This window comes from Triturus cristatus, chromosome 4_1 (assembly GCF_964204655.1).
Source record: "Triturus cristatus chromosome 4_1, aTriCri1.1, whole genome shotgun sequence".
Lineage (NCBI taxonomy): Eukaryota > Metazoa > Chordata > Amphibia > Caudata > Salamandridae > Triturus > Triturus cristatus.
In genome coordinates, this window is record NC_140585.1 from 1206220556 (window position 1) to 1206237614 (window position 17059).

The window sequence follows — 17059 nt, forward strand, 5'->3', positions numbered from 1 at the left end:
CACTCCCGATATGGTCCTACCCTACCTAGTTCAGAGTGTGTGTGAACCTTGGTTCTTAAATCTGTAATTTCGGCCCTCATGGTAGTTATAATCTCCCAAAGATAGTTTATTTGGTCTTGAATCACCTCAAGCTTGGCTGGCTGCACAATGGACAAAGTCCTTTCTCGAAAATTAGTGGTAGACTCTGTCGCTGGAGTTAATACTGCAAAGCGGTTGGAGCAAACTATCACTGGTTTGTTTTGGACATGTAGTAGAGGGTTCTGAAAGAGACTGGATTGATTGGCTCGAGGGCAATGCTGAGGGTTCATAATGAGCATCCTGAGCCAGACAATCAGGAGAAAAAGTTTGTGTTGCTAGGGAACCCATGGGACCTACTGTCTGCGAGATGAAAACTATAGAATCTTTGGAGCTCTGTGATTTATGGGACGTGTCAGTTTTATTGAATAGAGGGGCAACTTTAATCCAACTGTGTGATTTAGGGTGAACTGTTTTCCCAGTGGTGAGGTGAAGGATCTGCTCCACGTCTTATTTTTTATATTTGTGGGTTCACTCATGAGTTTTTCCTTTTTCCCATATTCCTCCCTATGACAGTGCAATATTTTATACTACAATTCAATAGCAAAATTCCATACTGTTCAGTCTCGAAAGGGCAAACACGCAATACAACAAGAAATCCCTGTGATATAACCTTTATCCTAGCACTTTGTATTAATTCATAGTACCCAAAAAGAAGGGTGCTTCTGAAGATACAATTCAGGGCGACACACGATCTTAGTTCTGGGAAAGGAAAATAATTTACTAACTAAAGGTACAGGGATCTGGCCCGTCTAAGATGGGTGGGAGATGGTTCTCTTCCCCTACCCTGGATTTAGGCGTAGAACATGAAAATTGGTGAACTGGTACTCAAAAGAGCTACAATATTGCTCTAGCGTCAGGGGTAACTAAACGGTAATCAAAAGCTCCAATGTTCCCCCTAAGCTGAAAGCAAATGTTATTAAATAAGGCACATGCGATTCACATAGAGCTAGTTATAGCGGGTATTTACAAGTTTAACAGCATACAATTATACACAGTCAATAGGCTGGCCAGGATTTATCGAGATCATCTCACTCGATGGCCACAGCGATAGCTTAAAGATGGAAGGCCATAAAGGGTAAAAATAATGTTAGTTTGAACGTTTGTGTCTGTGTGCAGCCGCTTGGAACAAGGCACATTAAATAATCTGTGCTAGAGTCATCAGCCGAAAAAACAAAGAATACAACAAAAAAAAAGAAAACAAAGTGTAAGGGGTGGTGGTGGGAGAAACTACAATTGTGACAGCCGACATTTACCAGTTCCACACTTTCATACCCAACAGGGGAAGAGACCAGCAATCAAAAGTTTAGAAGTAAAGCCAAGGGTGGTGGTCCTGCCCTAGCTCTTTCTGGTGTAGGACGGGCCCAGACATGGCCCTGGGGGCAGCCTGCTGGAGCACAATGCGCTTTAAGTAACGCTGTTGATCAGGCACATGTGGAGAATGGAAAGGAATTGTGAGACTTGCAGTACCCAGCAGCTGAGGTGACATCCGCTGCAGCTTTCCCCGTCTATAATCAGTGATGCCAGTATCCTTTTATGATGTCGGGCACAGCGGGTTCCATTACTGGCATGGACAGCTCGTATCATGTGTTTCTCTTCCCCAATGGAATGTCAACAAATATGGCCCCCAGGAGGCAGGAGCACAGATGGGGAATGGCAGGGAATTGAGACTTAAAGTCCCCAGCGGCAGTGGTGACTGGTGGGGTTTCTCTCCCACTATGGAATGTCAACAAATACGCCCCCCCCCCCCCCCCCCCCGGACAATCATATATTAGGTATATCGAGACACTCAATTTATCAAAGTTATTAACAAATTAACGCAAATACATTGTATCAAATCAATTGCTACGAAACTTTCAATCTCATTATTTTAAATATGTGAATAGTCCTTGTAGAGTATTCATTATGTAGATTCAAGACACATTTCTTCTGGTGGTTGATCTTTCAATCAGAGGTAGTAAAAAAATCCAGGTAACAATATATTTTATCCTGGTCAAAGTTCCAAAAAACCAAGAATACGTTACAGTCATTTTGATACTTCATAAACTCATCTCCATATCTTAGTACTGAAATAACTTGATAACATAATGTTCTGATTGATCCCTAAGGGAATATTCTCTTTACAGTATATATGTTAAAAGGGAATATTCTCTTTACAGTATATATGTTAAAAGAGAGGTAATGATGGTAGGCAGCAGCCGCTCTCTCTCTTCAGGGACCTCATGGACATAAAAAAAAAAAATTAGGTACTGGTCCTACTCAAGTTAACCAATACAGAAATTGGGCAGCAAATGCAGTTCCAGCTCACCCAGCTGCTTGTATAAGTTCTGTACATGTTGCATGTCCTTTAATTACCTGTAGATATTGTGAAAATAAATCACTAATGCAAACAGATATGATCACTGCAGTTACTGCCTTCATACGACTTCAACAGTGTAATAGTAATTGACCTTGTTTGGGTTTGTCTAGATTTAGAATACATCTTAAAAAAAGTTTTTATCAGAAAATGACAGCTGGCTGAATGGTAATAGTCTGCGTAGTTGGCTTTGCACTTGAACACATTGCAAAGAATGCCACAGAACAAAAGATGCAGTCTCCTATGCACAGGTGGCTGAATACTTTGCTTCTTGGTCTCCTCTCTTCTGGCCTTCATAAAGTGAAGGCATTTAGGGCCCTCTTTATATGTGGGGCTTCCTATTGGCGCCACAGCACACCTTAAAATGGGACACTGTGCCCTATTACAGTTAATGCACTGTCTCCCGCAAAACTGCGCCTGGCTAAACACCAGCGCATTGGTAAAAGGCAGACTGGCTTTTGGAATCCGCTTGTTCACCTTTCATGGTGCAAGCGGCAACGTGCCCTGCATTTGAAAGAGGGCTGAGATCCCCCTGCAGGAGAGTGCAGTGAAGCCGATTGGTGGGGACGTGTTTGGGAGAGGGGTTTTCATGGGACTTCCCTTCGACTTACTAACAATATGAATCCGAGTAAGATGGAGGTAACATGTTCACGACCTCACAAGCTATATGAAGGCCTATATAAATAATGCAATCAGATTACGAATCTGAATGCAAAGTGTTAAAGCTATATGATACAATAAAGAAGGAAAGACAGAAGAAAATGGCGACAGAAGAGAAAAAGTATTACAGAGAGAAAAGAAGATAAAGAGAGGAAGACTGAGGACAGCACAGAGTGGAACATAGAGAGAGGGAGAAAGAGGGAGCAAGATAAGAGATAGAGTGATAAAGATAACAGATAGAAGTAGACAAATACACTGAAGCAGACGGAGTTAGACAGGTGGAGGAAGATAGAGATAGAAGACAAAAGAGATGAAGATAGAGCTAGAGAGGAAAACAGACATGGATATAGAGAAAATTTGACTTAAAAAAAAATATTTTAAGAGGAAGATGAAGAAATGAAGACAGCGAATGGGAGGAAGATACAAAGACCGAGCAAGAGAGTGAACTAGAAACAGTGAAAAATTGTGACAACAGTAGTAGAAGGAACACTGAAGATAAAGAGAAGCGTTAAGAGAGATAATCAGGAAGCGAAAAAAAAGACAAAGCGCTGAAAAAAGAATTGAGAAGACAACTGGAAGACAGAGGAAGATATATAGAGTAAGATGGATATACAGATAGCGTAAGAAAGCTAAAGCAAGGAAGAAAGGTAGTGTGATGTATACATGAATAAAGACAGGGAGACGACAAGGAAGAGAGGGGGGCACTGATAGAAATGAAGAAAGACAAAGAATGTGAGAAGGGAAGGTGAAGATAAATAAAGAGAAAAAGATGAAGGAATAATAAGTGAAAGATAAAAAGATCTAAAAGGAAAAAGGGAGACACAAAGATAATGCAAATTGAAGGTAAAAGTTTTGGGAACAGTGTTTCGATCATGGACTTATCTTTTTGGAAGCCCAAAATCTGTTTACAGTACTGATATCACTAATCCTATTAAATGAATGGTTGGTTGCCGACACTAAAGAGCAATGCTCTTTTAGGACAATCAGAGAGAACTGAATCGAGAGGACAACAGGGAAGATTCTTACACAGTGGATATAAATGTACTGGTGCTGGGGAAAAGCATGGAGGACCATAAAGTATTCAAGGAACTTAAGTGGGGAAAAGGTCTGCTGAAAAACCTACAGTAGCCATCTACTGCCATTTAGTCACAGCACAGTTATGAGATTCATGGGAGGTTAAAATAAATGCTTCAACTATGAAGTAGAACCGTTTTGATAAAGAAATCAGGAGGCACAATCATCATATTTACCTCTTCTGCAGCACCTATACATCGCCTATGAGCCTTTATAGGACTACGACGGTGTGAACCACCCCAAGATGAACTGGTCGTCTGTTTGATGGGAAAGGATTTTTCATACGCAGAAACATGGTGGTTCAATTTTCCAACAACAGTAGTGAGGGCACCACTGTGGAGAGAAAAATAATATTTCAAAGGTGTACAAAAGCATGAGGGATGCACAATTAAGATTGCAACAACAATCAGAAGCAAAACACCAAATCAGTTCTTCAGGTATAATTTTTTTTTCTCTCTGTATGTTTTTGTCACTTATGTCCTAAGGATGCCAGGGAAAATCTTACACAGCTTTCAAATAACTATTTTTTTTCTCAAACATAGAAACTTTTTTTTTGGTAAAGTAAGTCTGGAAAATGGCATTACAAACAACTATCAGAAGACTAAATACATTCATATTTTGCTTCCGACTGTAGTGCCAAAGCCTTTCAGGAGGAGGGAGGCGTAACAACAAGAGGGGATGGTAAGTGGTGGGGTCAGAGGCAATTGAGTGCTACCACAGGAATCACCTACCCGTGCCCTCCTAGCATAGCCAATGCAGCAGATGAGACCACTGTGAACCTGGGGATCTGAGGAAACCTACAAGCAATGGAGGATATTGTACACTTTCAATTACTTTTTTCATAAAAATGGCATGCCGACATCAGGCATTCCTTAGCAGTTGCTTCTTTTAAGCAGAGTAACCTGCAGAAAGAGTTAATATGGAATATATGGCTGCAAGGTAAGACTAATGTTTGTTTTTTACTCTAAATTTGATTTAGATTTCCATCTGGTCTTGGTTGCAAGTACACAGAATGGACATTAGGAAGCAATTCGAATCGGTCTTCAAGCAGTCATTTTTTGAAGTCAGGCACTAAACGCGCACATAAAATATCTTATACGTTCAAGTTTTCACATTATGTTTAAAAAAAAGAGCTAAAGGATAGAACTGCATACCTTGGTGTTTTCCAACTCTCGAGGTACAAGCTTCTACCTGGCCTTGGTTTTTGTGATGTAGTATAAACAGCGTGAACAGGGTGTCTTGTATGTCCATTGGCAGTAGGCTTGTCAACAATGACCTTTGCAGTTGGCCGTAATGTTACACTATCACCGGAGGCTTTGGAGCTTTCAGATGAAGACATTCCTTTATAAGAGAATAAAAGAAATCAGCAAGCCCGCGAGTAAGTAAATGCCTAAATGAGGGAGATAATACATTGTAGACTTGCAAAGCTCAATTTCAACACGACTGGCCACAAGCTTAATGCACAGTGCTTCATGCAATGTGGAAACAGGTGCAGCTCACAGCATGCAATGAAACAAACTTGCTATTAGATGGCTCACATTCAAATATCCACATTTCCGCAGACCCGGGTAGGAGCTTTATGGACTTGCTCCAACAAAACAGACTGCTGCATTTAGCAAAAAACAGATGACTACATATCAGATATTATTCTGACAGTAAAGCAGTCACTAATCATGATGGAAGTGAACACCCATACTTGAAAGGATTACCATCTTAAGGTAGTTTGATTTGATGTGCTCCTACACTCACCATTCCAGACACCGGAGATGAATCTGCAAACATTTGTCAGGAGACCTAAGAGACTGCATAAGGATTCCATGCATATTTAGCCCCAGAACACCAATGGTTACTGCACAACAGCATTAGTACAAAGATGTCTCTTGGCCAATGACCGGAAAGTGGGAACAGTTAAAAAAATTATTTTACACACAAAGAATACAAATTTCCACTGAAAAACCCTAGAAGTAAATTTTTTACCTGTTCGAAACTGGGGATAGCACAGACTAGTTAGAGCTGGAAACGCACAAGCTTTGTCCATTGCGGCAGGCTTTTGAAAAAGAAACTAAAAGTTAAGAAGAAGCATGGTCAAAACTAATTTGCTATTTCTTTCAATATTGCATTTATAAAGTAGCTGTAAAGACTCAAGGAATGAACAGGCACTAAATTTGTGAAAGAAATCCAGAATAAACAGTAAATGCAATGTAAGGGAAAGTTAACATTAACATGAGAATATGAAAAAAGGGATCACAGGAAATTGACAATGTGGTAAGACCAAGAATACACTTTAACACCACCAATATGCCTTAATAAAAGCATTAGAGCTCAAATCTAACTAACAAATTGGAGTTAGAAACTTGGAATTCGTTCCATAAATTGACACATTCACAGAACAACAAAATATAACTATTACCAAGTTCATTTTTCTTTATATAGATAGCCAAATTGCACATAATCTATATGATGCACTGGGTAGCTTATCTAGAAAGGGAGTGCTAGAGACAGCACTTTTCACAATAAGCAGAGAAGATCACTCCAACACAACCCTTTGGAATGTTTTTCTTCACTGCGCTTGTGCTACCACTCGTACAAGAACCAGAGGGTTTCTGACTCAAGTGACGAAGCTCGTCCATTTAAGGAGATTACTTCATGGTGTTCACATCCCTGCAAAAACCGAAGGGAGGGGATATTCAAGCACTCTACTTAGTACCTGGCAAATGTGTAGATCCTTGTAACCGTTAGGAATTCTAGACATACTCTTTAATGTAATCCTGCTAGCTTGACTCTCTAATCTCGCACCAGAGGCTTGGTCAATGGCAGGTGTTTTCAGATTTTGCATTAAACTACACTTCTTTCCTAAAATTGAACCCTTACACAAATGAATTCTTTATGGAAAAGTCTGTAGTTATAAGAATATTTTTTTTCTGCTCTAAAACCCTCCTTGCTTTCTGTACATTATACTTCAGAGTGGTTATAAATTATAAACATATACAACTACACTATCTGCACAGGACTTATAACACGCCACGGAGCCTCTGGCGTGCAGGCATTCACCCAGAACATTCCCACAAAGAAGAGGGCCCCTGGAACTAGAATAAGGAGGCAGGAACAGTGGAAATGCAAAACACAAAGGAAACAAACTCCCTGCCTACTCTGATAAACAACAAAGGTGTCACACCTATAATTTTTAAGGCACTATTAAGTTGCAACTGAACCTGGTGATTAAAAAAAAAGACTCATACCACTATGATAATTTTTTTATCTGGAAAAACATTAATTTATTAGAAAATATATTGGCTTCCACCCATATGGTAGATGTAAGCAACTTACCAACCCTTAGTCATATACATATAAATCAGAAAACAGTGAGTAGAAGTACATAGTTCTCAATATTCATCAAAATATGCATTTTCGAGGGCAAGGAGGGGGGCAGCCCAGAGGGAGCACTGAGGATCTCCATTTCCTTTACCTCTTATTGGAAGACTCGTCTCAGCACGTGCTGTTGCCCCATTTTGGACTGGAATAGCTGGGAAGGCATTCAGGTAAGTCACAATTTAATGTTCTTAGGTGAACCACTATGATTATCATCCCAGCTTAGCATACCTGGCCCTGTACTCCTGCTTTTGGTTTCCTCATTTTGGGTCGCATAATATGTACTTTCTTGCAGTGGTCCCTCCCTTTAGAGGCGAGACCCACATAGATTGTGCGTCATTGCTCACCTGTTGGCCCCTGAATTGTGATTATTAGCTGTGTTTTGATTACTGTAGTATCTAGCCGGGCCTCATTTTCCTTTTGGGTTCTACATCCACTTTCCATTGCCACTCCCTCTATTGGTCTGTGTATAGTTTTCCATTGGACATACTGCACTGGGTAGACTCAGTGGTGATTCCATTTTCACTTTGTCTTTCGCAGCTTTTTGGTTGTCCAGCCTTCGGGTTGTTGGGTCCAAGTACACTTACTCTATTAAACATGAGTTGTTTTTTTATGAGAGCCTCATTTTTGTGATTCTATTTTTATTCTGGTAGTGCTCCCTCTGGCATGCCCCCTAAACTCCTCCTTTGGTTCGATTTTATCTCGTTGGTGCCCTGATGAAGGTGTGACTGCCTATTGGGTCTCGGACTGAAATGCATAGACGTTTACCAAGAATTGGACCCAAAGACCTTGGAAGTTGATTAACAAAACTATCAGGATCAGCTGAACATTACACTAGTCATTTGTGAAATTATTTTTTCAATGTGATGTAATATACAATTGATTATTTTTCTGCTGTAGATAATTTATACCGGTTAATAAATTATTCATTTAATATGGTTGGCGATACTTGTTGTATGAATTAAGATGTGCGAGTATGATGGTGAATGGGGTGTTAAATGCGAGATTGAGAGAGAAAGAATGCATAGTTCGATGAATATTCAGATCTATGTACTTCTAATCATTGTTTTCTTATTTATATGAACACGAATAAGGTTTTTAGGTCTCGCCTGGCGAACGCAGCGCGAAGCGCTGTCGCCAGCGAGATCTATTGTTGCTGACTTGCCTCGGAAGTGGGACAGGAGATGGGCACGCGCATGGTCTCGGCGGATTTGAGTTGGTGTACGCGCCTACAGCCACGCGGCGTGCACATCTCCTGTCTCCCTTCCCTCAGCAAGCCAGTATGCAGTTTCACTTTCGTCCTCATTGTAGAAGTTGTTGCATCTCAGCTCATCCCCTGTCTGTCTGGGTCCCTCTCTCTTCAGTATGTCTCCTCCCTTCATATCAGTGTGTCCTTCTCTCTCCTCCTGCCCGCTCGTTCCCGGCCCTCTCTCTTCACCTGCCTCCCCAGTCCTGCCTCTCTCAAACCTCTCCTCGGTGTCTTCGCCTCTGTCTTCGGCGCTCCTGCTTCAGGGCCGGTCCGTTTTCATGTTCTCTGTAACTTTCCTTTCTCCGTCTGTGCGCCCCCGACACCCGGCCCCGACTCTCTCTTGCCCACCCGTGTGCTCTGGATCTCCTCCGCCCCCTCACGGACCGCTCGGTGCGCAGCTTCTGCTGTCTTCTTACCTTCACTCCCCATCCCAACAACAGCTATTATTGCCCCGCTCTCTCCGGTGTCTTCTGCCCGCTTCCCATCACACGCATTCTCTCTCTCTCTCTCCAAACTCCCGTCTCCCCTCATTTCCCCGCACGTCCCCATCCCCGCGGGCGCAGCTCACCTGTCTCGGCGGCTCGCGCTCAGCCCCGCGCGCAGGGCTCTGGCTATTGGCTCCCTCCTCGCCTGGCCCATGCCGCCCGCGGGATGCCGGGCATTGGGGGGTCCGCTCCCGACGGCCTGTGCGGTGGGCGCTGCAGGCAGGTGCCTCGCCCCCGTGGCTCGAGACTGGTGGGTTCTGAAGTGACAGCGCGCGCACCGCGGTGGTATATCCTGGAGACAAGTGCCCTGAGCAGGTCCTGGGGGCACTGTGGGTACTGAAGGTCGATGCCCTAATAAAGGAGGGATGTTGATGGTAGTTGCGTCCTCAAAAAGGTGACCTGCTCTCGTCTTGCAGGCAGGTGTCCTGAGCCGACCCGTCCTTGATCTTGGTGCTCAGGGCTGCTGAGTCCTGGATGCTGGTGCCCCAAGCTGCAGGTCCTGGGGGAGGGAGGTCTGGTTGGTGCAGAAGGCGGGTTCCTTCCCTCCTACGCGTGTGAGCGCTGCAGGAAGGGTTCCTGCACCGGTCCTGCCCTTCTGCTGCACAGTCTCCCTTTCTCTGTTCCAGTCCTGGCGGGCTGCTGCCGTCCTGCCTGAGCTCCACGGGCCGCTCTCCTCTGCCGCTCCACGGGCTGCTCTCCTCTGCCTCTGCCCGGTGCAGCCCCTTCCTCCCGGCCGGTACTGGCAGGCTGCTCCCGTCCCCCCAGAGCCTCAGCCTGCTCTCCTCTTCCCTCTGAAGTTGCCGAGCGCTCTGCTGTCGCGGCCACTCCCTGCAGCCCCAGAGCACTCCCCTCCGCGGCACGCACCTCTCCCCCCAGCAGCACCCACCTCTTTTCCTGCGAGCTGTCGGCCGCTCCTTTCATCTCCGACACATTCTGCAGCCCCCGGTCTATTTACAGCCAAAACCATCAACTGTCTGGCTGTCCTTTCATCCTCCTCTCCCGCTCTGATCCCTCTGCTCCCGATGCCGCTCTCCCCTGACCTCTCTGCGCTCTCACTCTGGTGGCTCTCTCCTCTTCCTCCGATCGCTCGCCTCCATTTGCCCATAGTATTTCTTTTACCTCTTCCACCCTCCTTTCTTCTTCTTCCTCCACCCTTCTCTCTTCTTCCACCATCTCCCTTGTCTATTCTTCCTCCTCCTCCACCTGTCTCTCTTTTTCCACCTTTTCTCTTCTTCCACCTCCATCTTCTCTCTTCTTCCACCTTCATCCTTTTCTATTCTTCCACCTCCTCCACCGTTCTCTCTTCTTCCTCCTCCACCCTTCTATCTTCTTCCATCTCCACCCTTCTCTTCTTCTTCCACCTCCACCCTTCTCTCTTCTTCCACCTCCACCATTCTCTCTTCTCCCACCTTCACCTGTCTCTCTTCTTCCACCTCGACCTTATCTCTTCTGCCACCTTCACCCTTCTCTCTTCTCCCACCTTCACCTGTCTCTCTTCTTCCACCTCCACCCTTCTCTCTTCTTCCACCTCCACCATTCTCTCTTCTGCTACCTCCACTTTCTCTCTTCTTCCACCTCCACCTTATCTCTTCTGCCACCTTCACCCTTCTCTCTTCTCCCACCTTCACCTGTCTCTCTTCTTCCACCTCCGCCCTTCTCTCTTCTTCCACCTCCGCCCTTCTCTCTTCTTCCACCTCCACCCTGCCCTCTTTTTCTCAGCTCTCCCTGTATGCTCTTCTTGTTGTCGCTCGCCGCCTCCTTCTGACAGCCCTTACCCCTTCCTCCACTCATTTCCACGTCTCCTCTCTTTCTGATCTATGTATCTGATTGCTCTACTCCTGTCGCCTAACCCCTTCCTTTCTGACTCTTCTCTCCTACTCTTTATCTTATCGGGCCCTCTACTTCTGAGCCGTACTGCTCCCTTGCTGAGCCCAAGCCCAGACTCCCTTCCCTCTAAGGTAAATGTAGCTACCGGTATATTTACAACCATTCTCCTACTTCCCCTTCTGGCTCGTCTTCCCCTCTTCTGCTGTCCGCTGTCCCCCCCCCCCCTTCTCTGTCCCTATTTCTATTCACTCCATCACTCACCCTGCTTTCTACGCCACCATTCAACTTTCTTTCTTTCTCATCCCTTTCTGACACTTTTCCTCTACTTCGGTTCTATTTTCTTCGTCCCCTATTTTGACAATTTTTTCTCTGACACAACTCCCCTCCACGTAACCCTTTCTTCTCCGCCGGCCGTCTTATTCTCATTTGTCACTTACTTCTCCCTTTCTGACTGCCTCTACCCAGCCATCCTTTCCTTCACTGCCTGATGCCCATTGGTGCCCTGTCTTGCCGTGACGTACTTAGTGGCCAAGCCAGGCCAAAACCAGATTGCCTGCACTGCACCCCAACCTGACCGGAAGAAAGGGGTCACGTGAGTGGCACGTTCAACACGATAATCACTGCACGTGCGAAGTTCCAGGCCTGGCTTTAGCGCTGGTGGCGCCTGCGCCACGATCTTTGACGGTGCCGCCTCCTTCTCCCGAGTAGGGTGACCAGATTTTGAGAAGCAAAAATCGGGACAGGCCGGGCATGAAAGTAGGACTAAAGCATTGAGTTTGCCTTCTATGCCTGGCCTATCCCGGTTTATGCATAGCTTTGTAAATATGACATGTACCTTTATGTGTATAGCTAGGCTTGTAAATGTGTGCCTAAATATATATGTATATATGCAAAAGAAACAATTGATGGACGGAATGCTAGACAATGCAAACATTCACCCCCAGTCATAAGGATCTGGGTTTAATCCATCATTCTTTTGCTCACCACATCACCCCAGTTTGGACCCAGCCATATGCAAATCAGTCTTGACCTTGTTCCTTGTGGGAACAGTCCAGCCCAAACTGCCAAGCCAGGTACTCTCTGGACCGGAGACAAGCATCCTGGGACAGGGTTTCAGGGCATCACCCTTCATCAGCCAGGCTAGCTTGAATCCAGTGGTGTAGTGAGCACGGGACCAACATCTGGGCATACCCTTCCCACTTAAGGCGACATACGCAAAAGAAACAATTGATGGACGGAATGCTTAAGACTGATTTGCATATGGCTGGGTCCAAACTGGGGTGGTGTGGTGAGCAAAAGAATGATGGATTAAATCCAGATCCTTGTGACTGGGGGTGAATGTTTGCATTGTCCAGCATTCCGTAAACTTGACTTTTCTCCACCTAGTTGCGTTGTACAGCTGAGTGTAGAAACCAACACAGGCTCCCAGTCTATGTATGAGCGCCTCAGTTCGGTGCCGAGACCAATCCCAGCGCTTCTCGCATGCTGGGAATAGTATTCCCAGCATATGAGCAGCGCAGGAATTGGGAGCTGGGAGCCTGCGCAGTGTGCAGCAGTTCCTGGACGTCCAGGCGGCGAGGATCGGGAGGAAGGGAGTGACCGTCGGAGCAGTTAAGTGCATTTTTAGGTCTCGTCTGAGACAGCGCTTTAGCGCTGCTCTGGCGAGACTTATAGTAAGCGAGTTTTGGAAGTGCAAACAGTGGCTTTTCAGGCATCCAAATACAGTGCATGTGCGTCGGCCGGGCGCGCGCACCATTTGGCAGCCTGAAAAGCACTGCCTGATCACTTTCGCTTTGATGTCCTCAGTGAGCCGCGCGGCCACTGAGGACATCAAAGTGCACACCATTTGCCACCCCCTTCTTGCTTGTTTTAAATCTGATTTGAGTACAGCGAGGTGAGGCGTTGTATCGTTGAGTTGAACATTTTTATAGAACATATTTGGTGAAGCACAGAAGAGTTCACGAGTACACACTCGTCCCACTTCTCTAAATCTCTCTTCCTCTTTCACACACGTGCCCGTGTTCACAGATACTGCACTACTACAAAGTTTGCGTGAACCCCATGGTTGGCAGTCCCTTAGAGCAGTTTAATTTGCGCATAATGTCCCACCAGAACTCTTTTACAAAGCCCGTTCTTTCCAAAAGATGTTCAAAGCCGCTTTTTTATGTAGCCTTGCTTCTGCGAAGATGCGTATTGATCCTCTTGCATGCTTTCGAGAGTTTCCGCGTGTAGGTATATGCTTGTGTGATGGTGTGACTGTGTGTGCGCGCGCGCGCCTGTGATTTGCCTGGTTGCCTTATCATAAACACGGACCGCGCAGAGCCCCGCACGCCGCTCCCACACTGACATTGCACTCCAAGATTTATGGTTTATCTAAAGTTACAATAAACACAGACCTACCGTTTCTGATTCCCTGCCGTCCTCTGTCATGCAAACGATAACACGAAAAACGTTACTCAGCCAAACATGTAAGCCACACTGCTATGCACACAACTACCCCACAAAAGAGTTGTGAATCGATTAATGCAAGCTGGAAGAGGGCCGTTTTATACTGAAGTCGCCCAGAAGCCGAAACCGCAGGAACCCACATTTAATGGAATAAATAAATAAATAAATTCCTTAGTGGAAACCGCACAACTCAAGGACATGTGTGAAATTCACACTTTGAAAAAAGGTGCCGCTTTTGCTACTCATGTTTTAAGGCATCCGACTACCAGTCTCTCTCTTCCAGTCTCGGACCACGGCAATGCCAGAAACGGGTAGGTCACTAGGCAAAAGGGCGAGTTTCTCGACAGGCCCGTACCTTTGAGAGGTTGATGGGGTGGACGGAGTCAGTCATGCCAGGCACATGAGATGGGAAAGAATCTGCCAGCACTGGTCGAGGCCTGGCGGTCTGACATCAAAGCGCTCCCCATGCAGTAGCTGCTTCTAAAACAGCAGGACAGCAGATTTTAAATGCATCGGTGGGATACAAGCCAGCTCTTCCACTCCCCTACAACCACAAATCCGAAGATTCCCCATGTCACGAGTGAGTAGTTTATACAGGCCCAGGTATTTCGTTCGATTCTGGTACCTGGAGAATGACTTATTTTTTTTTACACTTACCCCTCTGTTGTAGACAGCCATTGGCTATACCGCATTAAATACAATTATGAGCAAGATGGTTCTTCGCCTTCACACGTGGCAAAAGAAGCATAGTACGCTCAGAAATACGTAGAAATAAATAAGTAAACAAAAAAAGTACCGACATCCAAACAGGATTTTCTCCCAGGAATGCCGAAAGCGAAAGAGGATCGCGCTGGAGCTTGTCTTTATGGGGCCATGTGTTTCAAACACATGGCCCCATAAAGATAAGAAACCTTTTGCGACGCACGGAAAACAGGCGAGCCTGTCCAAGTGGCCCGTCTGAAAAAGCCCAAAGTACACGACATAACAAGCATTTGCAATGCAATCGGTCTCGCAATTGCTAGAGTTTGAGCTATTGGCATTATAAATGACAATGCCTTTTATTAATGTGTTTTGAAAACCTGCAAGCGTAGCGTAAGCACACACTTTGTACTTCTAGTCATTGTTTATGAGAAGCGAGGGTGGCAGTAACTGCGCCTCTTTTACTGCCAGCCTTGCTTCTCGTAAGCAAGGACTATAAGCCCAAAGTGCGCGTTAACGCACCGCTTGCAGGTTTTCAAAACAAATAAAAGGCATTGTCATTTACAATGCTAATAGCTCAAACTCTTGAAAATGCGAGACCTATTGCATTGCAAATGCTTGTTTCAGTTGCATACATCTACCATATGGGTGAAAGCAAATATATTTTTGAATAAATAAATGGTTTTTCCAGATAAAAAAATGATTATAGTGGTATGAGTGTTTTTGGGAATCACAAGGCTCAGTTGCGACTTAATAGCGCCATAGAAAATATAGGAGTGACATCTTTGTTGTTTATCAGAGCAGGCAGGCAGTTTCCTTTTTATTGTCCCCAAACCTCACTGCCTCCGCTGCTCACTTCTGAAAGCAGATTTCTTACAGATGGTGTGGCGGTGCTCTTCAGTGGCATATTATTGGCAGCAGATGGCCCACTGTCTCTCTTGAGGTCTAGGCCGATCGAGTGAGCCGACACCTAAACTTGACCTACTGCGCCTCCTAAATGAGGTTGAGGGGGTCTTGAGGGGACTGGACGTTCATGGGCATAGCTACAATGGTTGCTAAGAGGTACACTGCACTCAAGTGGAAATGTCAACAAGCCAAACACTAACCAAGTGGAGGGCTGGAATGGACTGGTGTGCCAAACAGGAGGAGCCGATTTATACTGTCAGGAGTGGGGGGGAATACTACGGTTTGGTCTTGAGGCGTGACCCCCCCCCCCCCCACCCCCCACGGTTGGTGATCCACTTTGACCTTCCTGAGCATCTGAGAAGGAGTGGTGTGGTGAAAGGTTATTGTACTTTACTTTGTTGTTGTACCTATGTCTCAAAACACAAAATGAGTTTATTAAAACAAGTAAGCATATCATTTATCTCTATATACTTTTGCAGGTACCGTTGGGAGATTTAAGACTTGCGTGCCATCATTTTCAGGCAGAGTTACTTGGGTCCCTTAAAACGTTTTACAAATATGCATGGGTGTAGAAAGGTGCCTCTTTTTGACATTGTCACCCCCACTTTTTGCCTGGTATCGGATGAGATTTTTACAGAAATGCATTGGGTTTCTGCTATCCAGGTCCACAGTTCCCGATCTCTTTCCCTAAAACTGTACAATTGTCTTCCCCGTTGGCAATACCTTTAGCACGCATTGTACATACCTAGTAAGTAGTACCCCTGGTACCTAGGGCAAAGAGACTAAAGAGGGTCTCTAAGGGCTGCACGATGTATTGAGCCACCCTAAGGGACCCCTCAACACCAACATGCAAACTGCCATTGCAGGCTGCGTGCGATGGTGCCGAGAAAAGTGAAGACACGACATGGCACACCTCCCGAGTGCCATGCCTGCAGACACTGCATGAATTATAGCTAAGTCACCCCTACAGCAGATCTTACAGCCCTAAGGCAGTGTGCACTATACTACACGTGTGGACATATCTGTAGGAAGCTGGCTCTGTATATACTATACCAAAATGAGGTATAGTGTGCACAGAGTCCAGTGGAACCTTAAAGGTAGGCAGAGGTAAAAGTAGATAGCACCTTACTCATTATTTGTGGTAGTGTGGGCGAGCAGTAAGGCTTTATCAGAGGGTAGTGTTAAGCATTTATTGTACCAACTCAAGCAAGAAACGATGTCACACACTCCGAGTGAACTCAGACCAACCGGTTTGTATAAAATTATTTTTTAGTTATTTTATTTCTAGAACCAAGCGTGGCCTGGTACAGGTAAGTGAAATAATAGTTTGCGACATCTATGCAATTAATGACAGTTGAATACAGATTCAAATGCAGTTGGTTGATTTACAGGTAAGTCAATAACCAGAATTACTTTTCAGTTACTATATAGATTACAATACTTGTTACTTCTTGGATAACTTTTTAAGTTACTTTTGTTTATCAATGTGATATGCCTAGATATCACACTGAGACATTTCCTAGACATAAGGCTGGTAATTCACTTTTGGTACATTTGTAGTTTTTCAAGTTTTCACACAAACCAACTGCACGCTTAGAAGAATTTTCAAAAAAAAGCTGTCAATGCAATCCTATGGGAGGAAATGAAGTTATCGGGTTACAGGTAATACTTGTTTGTGGGAGTTGGTATTCTGGGGTTAGAACTAGGGTTCCCCCAGGGTCGAGGAAGCAAGCACATAACACCCTCAGCTGCACTAGGGCAGCCGGGTGTAGAGTGCTGAGGCCCAATGTTATCCAATAGGGGACAGAGGGCCTCCGGTTGGTGGCTGCTCACGAGCAGGCCACAAGGTTGTGGGAGCACAGTTTCTCGACTTAAGCTCAGGGCAAAGCACACAAGGAGCACCCACAGCGG

At 45.2% G+C, this 17059-nt stretch overlaps 1 protein-coding gene across 2 annotated transcripts in view; it reads right to left on the minus strand.

The window, feature by feature from the left end:
• Window positions 1-17059, minus strand: part of SENP1 (SUMO specific peptidase 1) — a 164878-nt gene that overhangs the window by 88430 nt on the left and 59389 nt on the right. The window contains exons 4-6 of one of the 2 annotated variants that reach the window (XM_085654535.1): window positions 6143-6212; window positions 5320-5506; window positions 4342-4498 (exon numbers count right to left, since the gene is read on the minus strand). In XM_085654535.1, the coding sequence (XP_085510661.1) occupies window positions 4342-4498; window positions 5320-5506; window positions 6143-6212 (414 nt within the window). Of the gene's footprint in view, window positions 1-4341; window positions 4499-5319; window positions 5507-6142; window positions 6228-17059 lie in introns of both variants that reach the window. The other variant, XM_085654534.1, reaches the window with a different exon arrangement.